Source organism: Gekko japonicus, unplaced genomic scaffold (genome assembly GCF_001447785.1).
Source record: "Gekko japonicus isolate JY-2015 unplaced genomic scaffold, Gekko_japonicus_V1.1 scaffold3994, whole genome shotgun sequence".
Taxonomy (NCBI): Eukaryota; Metazoa; Chordata; class Lepidosauria; order Squamata; family Gekkonidae; genus Gekko; species Gekko japonicus.
Genome location: NW_015162598.1, coordinates 86663 through 99262, shown reverse-complemented (window position 1 = coordinate 99262; position 12600 = coordinate 86663). Strand labels below are relative to the sequence as shown.

The window sequence follows — 12600 nt, the reverse complement described above, 5'->3', positions numbered from 1 at the left end:
TCACAGTTTTTTAACCTCTGGCTCACATACTTTTGTCTTAGCTCAGGAAGGGATGGCTCCAGAGCAAGCTAATCTATGCAGCAGCCAAATCGCTCGCTCACAACTTTGATGACAGGGGCTCACAAAGTGGAATTTTTGCTCACAAGACTCCGCAGCTTAGAGGGAGCATTTCCACCTGGATCTAACTTTGATGCCAGGGGCTCACAAGGTGGAATTTTTGCCCACAAGACTCCACAGCTTAGAGGGAGAATTACCCTGTTGGTATGTCAGTTTTTACTTTTGGCTACCGTACAAGCTAACAGCTTCCAAAACGCCCTATCGTTAACAGCCTGCCTCACGTCTTGCAGGCTGGAGGCCGTGACTTCTCTTTTTTGAGGCGATCCATCTCACCGTATCTCCAAAGGGACACTGCAGAGCTGGAAAAAGTGCACTCTGGATGACTAGGGGGTTGGAGCACCTTCCCTATGCGGAAAGGCTGAAGAACTGTGGTGACTGAGGGAAACCTCCACTTTTGGAGACACCAGTCCTCTGAATCCCAGAGCCACGAGGCAACATCAAGGGAAGGCCTCGGCCTCTGTGCCCTGTTGCTGGTCCTCCAGAGGAACTAGTTAGCCCCTGCGTGAGGCAGGATGCTGGACTAGATGGACCCCTGGTCTCATCCGGCAGGGCTCTTCTGAGGTTCTTATGAAGGCCTCGGCCTCTGTGCCCTGTTGTTGGCCCTCCAGAGGAACTAGTCAGCCCCTGCGTGAGGCAGGATGCTGGACTAGATGGACCCCTGGCCTCATCCAGGAGGGCTCTTCTGAAGTTCTTTTATTTCTTTTATTTTATTTATTTACCTTTGGATTTGCATCCCGCCCTCCCTGAAGGCTCAGGGCGGCACACAAGGGGCCTTCTTATGAAGGCCTCGGCCTCTCTGCCCTGTTGTTGGCCCTCCAGGGGAACTGGCTGGCCACTGTGTGAGCCGGGATTCTGGACTAGCTCGACCACTGGTCTGATCCAGCAGGGCTCTTCTGGTGTTCTTATGAAGGCCTCAGCCTCTCTGCCCTTTGTTGAGACCAGATGCTGGACTAGAAGGACCCTCACTGGTCTCATCCAGCAGGGCTCTTCTGGTATTCTTGTGAAGGCCTCAGCATCTCTGCCCTTTTGATGGCCCTCCAGAGGAACTGGCTGGCCCCTGTGTGAGGCAGGATGCTGGTCTAGATGGACCACTGGCCTGATCCAGCAGGGCTCTTCTGGTATTCTTGTGAAGGCCTCAGCATCTCTGCCCTTTTGATGGCCCTCCAGAGGAACTGGCTGGCCCCTGTGTGAGGCAGGATGCTGGTCTAGATGGACCACTGGCCTGATCCAGCAGGGCTCTTCTGATGTTCTTATGAAGGCCTCTTTGCCCTGTTGTTGGCCCTCCAGAGGACCTGGTTGGCCACTGTGTGAGGCAGGATCCTGGACTATATGGACCCCTGCTCTGATGAGCTTGGTTCTGGGTTCCTTGAAACAGAGCTTCCATATTTAACCCTTGCAACCTATATCCCTCTTCCTTGATCTTCCATTGCGCTCTTATCTCCTTGGGCCAGGATCCGGTCTGTTTCGTTGCGGCATCGGTCTGCAAGAACACCGTGTACATCGGCGGTACTATAAAAATACTAATATATTTTTTTTGTTCTTATGAATGTTTTACAGAACTAATATCCAGTCCTCTTCCGCTAGACTTGGAAACCAGTTATATCAACAGAAAGATTTTCGCCAAGCTACTTTCCTCTTCAGGAGGGGCCTGAAGGTATGGTGTCATGTATAGCGATTGTGCGAAGGCTCCCTCTGTGGGTTCTCTCCACAAAGGATATGGGGTGTTCTAGGTCAGGTCCAAAGAAAGCGAGCGAGTCTGGTGTAGTGGTTAAGAGCAGTGGACTCTAATCTGGACAACCAAGGGCCATTCCCCACTCCTCCACATGCAGCCAACTGGGTGACCCTGGGTCAGTCACAGTTCTCTCAGAGCTGTCCTCTCAAGAGCAGTTTCTGTCAGAGCTCTCTCAGCTCGACCTGCCTCACAGGGTGTCTGTTATGGGGAGAGGAAGGGAAGGAGATTAACAATCAAATCATTAAAGCCATTGAAACAGTTCGTTAAAAGAATATGGCATTACATATTAAGTGCTAGCGATGTTATTCCAGTGTCACAGCAGTGGCGGTGCTGCATGAGTGCATACCACATGATGTTCATTTCCAGCGTTGATTGCACTCGGCGCGCACAGGCTGTCGATAGTTCACCAGGAACCAGGCTATACAGTTGTCACTAGTGACAGTTACTAGTGATGGTAACTCGTGATGGTGGCGGCTCCTAATTGAAAGCCTGGTGGAAGAGCTCCGTCTTGCAGGCCCTGCGGAACTGCAAAAGGTCCCGCAGGGCCCTGATCTCCTCTGGGAGCTCATTCCATCGGTAAAGTGACAAAAAAAAACCCCGGCCCGCTGTGTTCTGCTGTACCTTCTGCTTCTGTCCAGTCAAGAGTCACGGTTTTGTCTTTTCTAGATTGAAAGTCATTCTGTTACTTTTTAGGAACATAAAATATGACTATGGACATTTTTACTTGGCATGAAATTATCACAACTAGCATATTAAAAATATAGTGTATCCAAACAATTATTACAAACAGAATACCCACCCACATGCAAAAACAAAACTGAAACTTTTTTATTTTCTTCTGACAATTGCACCTCCTAAAGGAAGAAATGCATCTTGTTCTTGCATTGGAGAGTTCAGTTTGTAACCTAGGACTTGCTTGTCCTCAGTGCACAGACATTAGATCAATCTGATACCATATATATATGATTTGGAAAATATTTGAACACCTTGTCCTAAAATATTTTATTCATCATGTTAAAATAAAACGTTCCATAATCAATTTTTCGGAAAAAAACAAAAAGGCTTCAGGGAAAAAAACGGGGGGAAACCGGGTTCCCCCCTCCCCCGAATTTTTCCATTTTTTCCCCGGGCCTTCACATCTCTAATCAGTTGGTTGCAGCAAAAAAATTAAACAGGAGCTCGGTGGAACCTAAAAAGACTAATCATTTTATTCCGGCCGGAGTTTTTGTGAACTGGAGCCGACTTCATCCAGTGTAACGGCACAGTTCACATCAACACACGATCGACGCTGCCTTCTCCTGAATCAGGTCCATCAAGATCAGGATTGTCTACTCGGACTGGCAGCGGCTCCCTGGGATATAAGCAGAGCTATTTTGCGGCGTTCCGGCTGGCTCCCGAGTTGGCCACACCCAGCAGGAACTCATTAGCATAATAGGCCACACCCAACAGCAGGAACTCATTAGGACTGGCTACAGTAGGGGTGTGTGGCCTAACATGCAAAGGAGTTCCTGCTACAAAAAAAGGCCCTGGGTTTGGACAACAGAATAAGAAGGGAAAGGTGGGTGTGACTGGATGACCACACTTCTGGTAACATGGGCGTGTGGCCTAATGTGCTGATGAGCGGTGCTGTCAGGATGTGGCCCAATATGCTAATGAGTTTTGCTGTTGGGTGTGGCCTATTATGCTAATGAGTTCCTGCTGGGCTTTTTCTACAAAAAGAGCCCTGGAAGATTTTCAGGATCTAAGTTTTCAGAGCTCCCGTATGTGGCGAGGGGAGCGTTGACTCTTGAAAGCTTATCCCCTGGAAATCTTAGAACAAATTTAGAGTCCAGGGGGCACCTTTAAGACCAACAAAAGTTTTTTCAAGGTATGAGCTTTTGTGTGCAAGGCACACTTTTTTCAAATACATCAGAATGGAAGAGGAGGTTCTAAACTTACAGACAGGGATTTAACAGCAAATTAACATAACGCTGAACTGCAGGCTGTGGAAGGTCGGTAGTTCAGCAGTTCGAGACCTGAGTGCGCCACATGATGGAGTGAGCTCCAGTTTCAGCTCCTGCCAACCTAGCAGTTCGAAAACAAGAAATTGCAAGTATATAAATAGGGACCACTTTGGTGTGAAGGTAACAGCGTTCCGTGCACCTTGGTGTTTAGTCATGCCGGCCACATGACCACGGAAACGTCTTCGGACAGCGCTGGCTCTTCGGCTTTGAAACGGAGAGGCTAGGACCCTATGCCCCTAGAGTCGGATTCGACTGGCTTTAGAGCAAGGGAACCTTTACCTTTAACATGTAACATGATGATGTTTTAAGTTCTGCAAAGTTAAAAACTAGATAACAAGGTTATAAGGTCAACAGTTGTAAAGCAATAAATATGTCACAGTAGCCTATACATGTCTAAAGGTGTTTTTCCTAATTGTGGGAAGTGACACAATCTTAATTGTCTCCTATCAGGCATGGAGGGCCCGAGGAGGGCATGTAACAGTATATTTTGCGCTGGGTGTATAAGTTTAGAACCTCATCTGCCATTCCGTTGTATTTGAATTTTTTTCAAGGTGCTCGTTCTTACCTATGAAGCCCATTATGGTCAGGGGCCAGCATACCCCACATGTTCCCCAGAGAGTACTACGCTCAGGATCGCAAAATCATCTGGATCTCCCCAGCCCTAAAGATGCCAGGCTGCTGGCTACTACAATGGCCAGGGCCTCTTCTGTGGCAGCTCCGCACGGGTGGAATGAGCTCCCCGAGGATATCAGGGCCCTGCGGGGTTTATTGCAATTCCGCAGGGCCTGCAAGACGGAGCTCTTCCACCGGGCATTTGACTGAGGAGCCGCACTGAATCGTTCAACAGAGGCTAGGACCCTATGCCCCAGAAAGTGCTATTGGCAGCCTGTACTGCGCCGGTACAGCTGAAATATATTATAGGACTTGGACAACAGTCCTGTAATTTCTGCTGACTGTTGCCCACTATGGCTAATAACGAAACAGTGTTTCGCCATCCTCTGTGTATAATTAGCACCTTATAAATATCTTGTTTGGTGTCGTGGTGAAGTGCGCAAACTCTAATCTGGGAGAACCGGCTTTGATTCCCCACTCCTCCACGTGCACCTGGTTGGGTGACCTTGGGCAAGCTGTAGTTCTGATAAGAGCTGTTCTTGGAAAAAGAGCAGTTTCTGTCAAGAGCTCTCTCAGCCCCGCCTACCTCCCAGGGTGTCTGTTGTGGGGAGGGGAAGGGAAAGGAGTTTGTAAGCCGCTCTGAGACACCTTTGGGTAGTGAAGGGCGGGGTATAAATCCAATCTCTTCTTCTTCTAATTGGCTCTTGTCATATTTTGGGTATGACAGATCCCTACATTTGTCAGGGAGTCTTCACCCCCGCAGCTATTGGAAAGGATCTGTCAAGTTGTACCATGATTTTGACAAGGGCCTGTAGCCCATGAAATCCCTTTCTGTTTATATTATCATTATTTATTATTAATTTCAATTTATATCCCGCCTATGCCGGGGCAAACTGGCTTTCTGTAACAGCCTCTCCTTCTCCAGGTGCAGGCACAAGTCCACCCAGAAGATGACTTCAACGGACAGGATGCAAAAAGGACTCCACCGTAAGTATCTGAAGAAGTGAGCCGTGACTCACAAAAGCTCCTCCCCTGCCACAGATTTTCTTAGTCTTTAAGGTGCTCCTGGACTCTTGCTCTTTTCTACTTCCACCATTAAGTGTTCTGATTTAATTGACAGAGTGCTTATGGAAGCATTTGGAACGTATTTCCGACTTCTGCCGCAGTTTTCTGTTGTTGTTCCTAATGCTCCCACGTAATGAAGTTTTAGAACACGTGCCCAGTGCCAATGAATGATTGATCTGCCTGATTCTTTTTTCCCCCCAAATTCTTTTTATTAATTTTCTACAATAAACAGATTTCAGATACATTGCACATAAAATCGTCTTGTGGAGTTGTGGATATAACATTCATATAAGAACACTACAGATAAACACTTTAACATCTACTGTAGGCAGTTGAACAAGTGTTACGATTTTGACTATGTTGTTAGTATCGAGACGAAAGTACATAAGCCTTTCTCTTAGTCATTCAGGACCAATTTGCACTTTAATACTTACAGGCATTGCGATGTCTTGTTGTGATGACAGCTATTGGTGTAGTATTTTTGGACTAGAAATAAGGCCCGTTGTGGAAATAAATACAACGGGAGCTAGAAAGAGGCTCTGGGAGAGTGCTCTGGCTTTGGGCAAACAGTGTCAGTCTGCTTTTAAAACATGAACCTGGGACCTGCACACCACCAGAATACAGCAGGTTCCATATGCAACTGACATTCCAACTGCCTTGCGGGGGGGGGGGGGGTTTGAGGCGTGGAATGGAGTGAAGTCCAATCAGCTTCCATATGCAAAAGACCAGGTTGTCGCAGCAGTTGTGGTGTGGGCGGGACCCGGGCTTTGCCTTCTGATTGGTGGCGATATATGCTGAGGAGCAGTGCCATCAGCCATACACTAAGGGAGTGCATTTTAGAATTAGAACTTTTGCACCCACTATTCAATTATATATAAGGAGAGATATGCGTGGTTACGAGGTTTCAGATCAGAAGCGAAGAGGAATTCCATAAAGGGAAGCCATTTCTCTGTGAAATTATTATTGTTTTTAAAATATATTTTAATTTGTTTTAAAATCATCATTAACAACAATGAACATCAAAAGCATTAAATAAGCAACAACAAGAGATAAGGATCAAGTCGCATCAAAATCTTATTATGTAGCAGTTTGTACGCACATGAGTTTCCATGGCTGCAGTACATGACAGGTGCAGAACTTCTTCCCACTAACACTACTTATTCTTCTTTGCTTTTCCTCTAACTTTCTACTGTACACACTGAGTTACATATAAAAAATATTTTACATCTAAGATCCAGACCTAATCCAGTACTCACACTGGCCTCACTAACAGAGGTAGCATAATTACCAGCACTTCTTATCCTTTCTAATTGGTTGAGAAATGATCAAAAAATGTTCTCTGCGAAATTAGACGTTTTGGGGTAGGGTTCTGAGTGGCGTAGATGATCTGTTATCTTCTCTAAGATTAGGTGATCCCAGACTTCATTCAGCCAGCATGAGCGAGACGGTGCCTTATCAGCTTTCCATCTAGATGCAATGATCTGCCTGATTCTAGCTGGAAGGAAAAGGCACCAGTGGTAGAAAGGAGAACGGAGTTCCAGTGAATTCCTTCTCCTCTTCCTGCGTGGTTCTTGCTCCCATATCGTCCATATGTCCTTGCGCTGTAGCGTCTCCAGATTTGCAGTGAGTGAGCCATGTGTCTTTAGGGCATAAAGGGGTGGATCCTGGAGATCCCTTCCACCCATGGCCTTCCTTTCCTCCCGCGCAGGGGACTCATCTGCGGGCAGAGAGCGATGCCGTTAGCCAAATGGATCCATGGGATCCATCCCCTGGTGTTTGCCTGCGTCTTCGGTGTAGTGGTTAAAGCCAGTTTGGTGTAGCGGTTAGGAGCGCAGACTCTAATCTGGGAGAACCGGGTCTGATTCCCCACTCCTCCGTGTGCAGCCGCTGGCGCGACCTTGGGTCGGTCACAAGCAATGCTCCCTCTAAGCTGCAGAGTCTTGTGAGCAGAAATTCTACTTTGTGAGCTACCAGCATTAAAGTGGTGAGCGAGCGATTTGGCTGCTGCATACATTAGTTTGCTCTGGAGCCATGCCTTCCCGAGCAAAGACGAAAATGTGTGAGCTGGAGGCTAAAAAAGTGTGAGCTAGCTCACACTAACTCAGCTTAGAGGGAACACTGGTCACAAGTTCTCAGAGCTGTTCTCTCACGAGCAGTTCTCAGAAGAGCTCTCTCAGCACCACCTACCTCTCAGGGTGTCTGTTGTGGGGAAGGGAAAGGAGATTGTAAGCCGCTCTGAGACTCCAAGTGAAGGGTGGGGTATAAATATCTCTTCTTCTTCTTCTTCTAGGTGGCGGACATCCACTACAAACGGAGGCATTCTGACCGTGTCTATCGACAATCCCGGCGCAGTGCCATCACCAGTGTGAGTAGAACGGCCTCGGGTTTTTTTTCTTATTTCCATAGGCAGTTGCTAAGAGTTGTAGGAACCCAGTGAAAGTCACTTGATTGGCAAGGAGTCGTGGTCCAGCTGGCTTCTGTCGCAAGCCCTGTCGCTTGGGAGAGAACCTGACCTCTAAATAATACCCATTTAATATGTAAGTTGTTATAAACAGCCTGTGTGGCGCTGTAGCCAGTTGTGTCAAACTGGGATCTGGGAAGCCCAGGGCTGAATCCTCTACTCTGCTAGGGAATCTTGTGTCACTGACCTTTTGCTCTGTCTAACCCTCTGTCTCAACCACCTCGCAGGGTTTTAGAGAATGAAATGGAGGAGGGGAGAGAATTGTAAATTGTTTTGGTCCCCAGAGGGGAGGAAAAGCAGGATACCCATGTGTAAATCAGTACGGTTTGCGGGATCACAACTGTGACCTTAGGATTATTTTCTTTTAAAAATTGTTATTATAAACATCAGAAGAGCCCTGCTGGATCAAAACCAATGGTCCCTTTAGTCCAGCATCCTTACTCACTCCAGTTCCTCTGGAGTGCCAACAACAGAGCAGAGAGGCCGAGGCCTTCATAAGGACTCCAGAAGAGCCCTGCTGGATCAAAACCAATGGTCCCTTTAGTCCAGCATCCTTACTCACTCCAGTTCCTCTGGAGTGCCAACAACAGAGCAGAGAGGCCGAGGCCTTCATAAGAACATCAGAAGAGCCCTGCTGGATCAGACCAGTGAGGATCCATCTAGTCCAGCCTCCTGTCTCACACAGTGGACAGCCAGTTCCTCTGGAGGGCCAACAACAGGGCAGAGAGGCTGAAACCTTCATAAGAACATCAGAAGAGCCCTGTTGGATCAGACCAGGGGTCCATCTAGCTCAGCATCCTGTCTCACACAGTGGCCAGCCAGTTTCTCTGGAGGGCCAACAGCAAGGCATAGAAGCCAAGGCCTTCCAAATAACATCAGAAGAGTCCTGCTGTATCAGACCAGTGGTTCATCTAGTCCAGCATCCTGTCTCTCACAGTGGCCAGCCAGTTCCTCTGGAGGGCCAACAACAGGGCAGAGAGACCAAGCCCTGCCCCTGATGTTGCCTCCTGGTACTGGGATTCAGAGGCTAACTGCCTCTGAATGTGGAAGTTCCTTTTAGTCACCAGGGCTAGCAGCCGCTGATGGACCTCTCCTCCATAAATCTGTCTAATCCCCTTTTAAAGCTGTCTGTGCCTTTGGCCATCACTACATCCTCTGGTAGCGAATTCCACACTTTACACAGAATAATACAGAAGGATGGACACAAAAATCAAGGAAGTTATATCCCTATATTTTGCAAGGTGGCCTTGTTCATTTCCAGTGGAAAGGAGTAAAAAGTCCAGGAACACTTTAAAGACTAACACAATCTGTGGCAGGGGAGGAGCTTTCATGAAGAAGTGAAGAAGTGAGCAGTGACTTGTTCGTCTGAAAGGTGTTCCTGGACTCTTGCTGTTTTCTGCTACTAGAGACAGACTAACACGGTCACCCATCTCGATCTGTCTCCATGGAAGGCGCCACATTTAGCCGTACAGAATGGAAATCCAGGTGCCCGAAGAAGTGAGCCGTGACTCACGAAAGCTCCTCCCCTGCCACAAATTGTGTTAGTCTTGAAGGTGCTCCCGGACTCTTGCTCTTTTCTGCTGCCACAGGCAGACTAACACAGATACCCATCTTGATCTTTTCCCTTCGCCTTAGTTATGAGTTTGGGAATAGATAATGGAGACAGTTCTGTGGTAGGGGAAGGCAAGACTTGTTTGGATAAGTTACTAACAGATGAGATTTCAGTTACCACTAAGCGAACTGCTAGATTTTGTACTCGGGCAATTCAAGTGGGCGGTGAATTTCAGTCTTGCCCCTTTGAGCCTTGACTTAGTTTCCTTTAGACCTATTATACAGCCCCTGTTCCTCTTAAATCTATTGGTTTAAATTTTAAAAATGGTTACTTACAATGCTATTTTATGTATTTCACAGTCTGTTTTTCTCCATTTAATATAATACAAATCTATTTACGTATTGTAAAATCTTCCATTCCTGTATTTTAATTGGAGTTCTTAATCTGTATATTTGAATATCTGCATAATATTTGTTTTTTAACCGGATCTGGTCACGGACCGTAATATAATAAATTACTTACTCACTACTTGGGAATAGATAATTTGGTCCTCTCTGCCAGGACGTTTTTGTGAATTGTACTTTCCACAGCATCTTTGTTCATTGCGGTGTTATGACGTATTTTTCTACAGCTCCTTGAAGCCAAGGCTAACTAATCCTCCGATCCCTCCTTTCCTCATGAAGAGAGAACAGACGGACGAGAAGAAGGTACCTAAAGGTGTTCCGCTACAGTTTGACATCAACAGTGTTGGAAAGCAGGTTGGTGGTTCCACAGCTGCGTTGTGTGATTGGTCACACAGTGTCCTCTGTCTGTAAAATGGGCTTCTTTGCTACTGCATGGGTGTGCATATGTACCGTGAAGTCACAGCCGGCTTATGGTGACCTGGTAGGGGAGGGCTTCTAATGTCCTGGCCCCACTGCTGGACCTCCTGATGGCACTGGTATTTCTGGCCACTGTGTGACACAGAGTGTTGGACTGGATGGGCCTTTGGCCTGATCCAACATTGGCGTCTCTTATGTTCTTATGTTCTTATGTAAGCCAAGCCATGACAGGATGTTGAGCTATTGGATTTTGAACCAACCATGGGGGAGTTGCTGTGTGAGGAGGGAGAGTGACAATGACAACCAAGAGTAAGAAGCTCAATTCAGAATGACTGTTCATCCTTGGCTGATGTGGGGAAGCCTGGGATACAAAGGTCACTTTGAAGAAGAAGAACAACATGCTGCCGAGTGGCAACTGATCCCTTCCTGCCCTTGCCTTCCTCTGTGTAGCAACCCTGGACTTCCTTGGTGGTCTCTCATCCAAGTACTGACCAGAGTCGACCCTGCCTGGCTTCCGAGATCTGACAAGACCAAGCTAGCATGGGCCATCATGTCATAGTTCAGATATTACTGTAAAATCACAGAGCAAGTTGCCTATTAAACATATCAGTGTGGTTTGCCTGTTTAAGTCTGAGTTTCGCTCAGAGATTCCGGTTCCCATATTCTCTGGCTTCCCCTTTTCCCCAAGCACTTTCCGATCTTGTTCATAAAGTGAAACCTTCCCTGCATGTCTCTTCTTCTGTGCCAGCTTCTTGTCCCATCTCTTGATGTGCTACTTTTGCTTTTTGTCTTCCCGTACTGTGTGGTTATTAGAAGAAGAGAAGAAGAGGAGATTGGATTTATACCCCACCCTTCACTACCCAAAGGAGTCTCAGAGCGGCTTACAAACTCCTTTTCCCTCCCCCTCCCCACAACAGACACCCACCCTGTGAGGTAGGTGGGGCTGAGAGAGCTCTTGAAAGAACTGTCCTTGAGATTACAGTTCTGACAGAACTACGGCTTGCCCAAGGTCATCCAGCAGGTGCACGTGGAGGAGTGGGGAATCGAACCCTGTTCTCCCAGATTAGAGTCGTTGCACTTCACCACTACACCAAACTGGCTCTCATTCTGTTTCACTGATGCAGCTCTGGCCCAGAGAGCCAGCGTGGTGTGGTGGTTAAGCGCCGCGGACTCTTAATCTGGAGAACCGGGTTCGTTTCCACAGTCCTGCGCATGAAGCCAGCTAGGTGACCTTGGGTCATTCCCCCCTCTCTCGGAGCTCTCTCAGACCCCCCCTAGTCTCACTCGCCATTTGGTGGTGCATAACCCAAAAAGAGTTGGAATTTAAGGGTGATAGGCCATCATGGGATCTCCTTGCTATACCACACGATGATGATTACTTATTTAGCTCTGGCCAAGGTTGATTGGCATGGGTTAGATCTGGAAGTCCTTTTCTGCTGACATGCAGCATTTCCGGGGAAGGGGTGTGGCTCAATGGAAGAGCCTCTGCTTGGCAGTCAGAAGGTCCCAGGTTCAATCTCTAGTTAAAAGGAGGTGTGAAATCCCTCAGCCTGAGACCCTGGACAGCTGTGTAGAGGGGCTGTGGCTCAGCGGTAGAGCATCTGCCTGGCATGCCGAAGGTCCCAGCTTCAGTCCCCGGCATCTCCAACACTCTGTCACACAGTGGCCAAAAATACCAGGTGCCCTCAGGAGGTCCAGCAGTGGGGCCAGGACACTGCTAGGAGAGCCAGTTTGGGAGTAGTGGTTAAGTGCGCGGACTTTAATCTGGGAGAACCAGGTTTGATTCCCCACTCCTCCACTTGCACCTGGCTGGATGACCTTGGGCAAGCCATAGTTCTGATAAGAGCTGTCCTTGAAAGGGCAGTTCTTGTAAGTGCTCTCTCAGCCCCACCGACCTCACAGGGTGTCTGTTGTTCTGAGACTCTTAAGTGAAGGGCGGGGTATAAATCCAATCTCCTCCTCCTCTTCTTTTTATTTATTTTTCTACCCCGCCCTCCCTGCCGTGGCAGGCTCAGGGCAGCTTGCATGGAATAATAAACGGCCGAAACAAATATCGATAAAGTCATAAACAGCATAAATATAAAACCAGTGCAAAGATGGTTTGTATACGATGGCGGACATAAGCAGCACCTGACAAAACAGTCAAGTCAGCTACCATTGTAGTCTGGGGTTATGCAGGCTGTTAATGACGATGTTAATGACGATGTTAACATAATATTAATGTTAACACTAGAAGC

General features: G+C 47.5%; 1 protein-coding gene across 1 annotated transcript in view; it reads left to right on the top strand.

The window, feature by feature from the left end:
* The window catches only part of FYTTD1 (forty-two-three domain containing 1), a 27749-nt gene that overhangs the window by 12222 nt on the left and 2927 nt on the right, over window positions 1-12600 (top strand). Inside the window, exons 5-9 of the mRNA XM_015406469.1 lie at window positions 1488-1494; window positions 1674-1771; window positions 5390-5451; window positions 7820-7894; window positions 10174-10300. Of these exons, the coding sequence (XP_015261955.1) occupies window positions 1488-1494; window positions 1674-1771; window positions 5390-5451; window positions 7820-7894; window positions 10174-10300 (369 nt within the window). The remainder of the gene's footprint in view (window positions 1-1487; window positions 1495-1673; window positions 1772-5389; window positions 5452-7819; window positions 7895-10173; window positions 10301-12600) is intronic.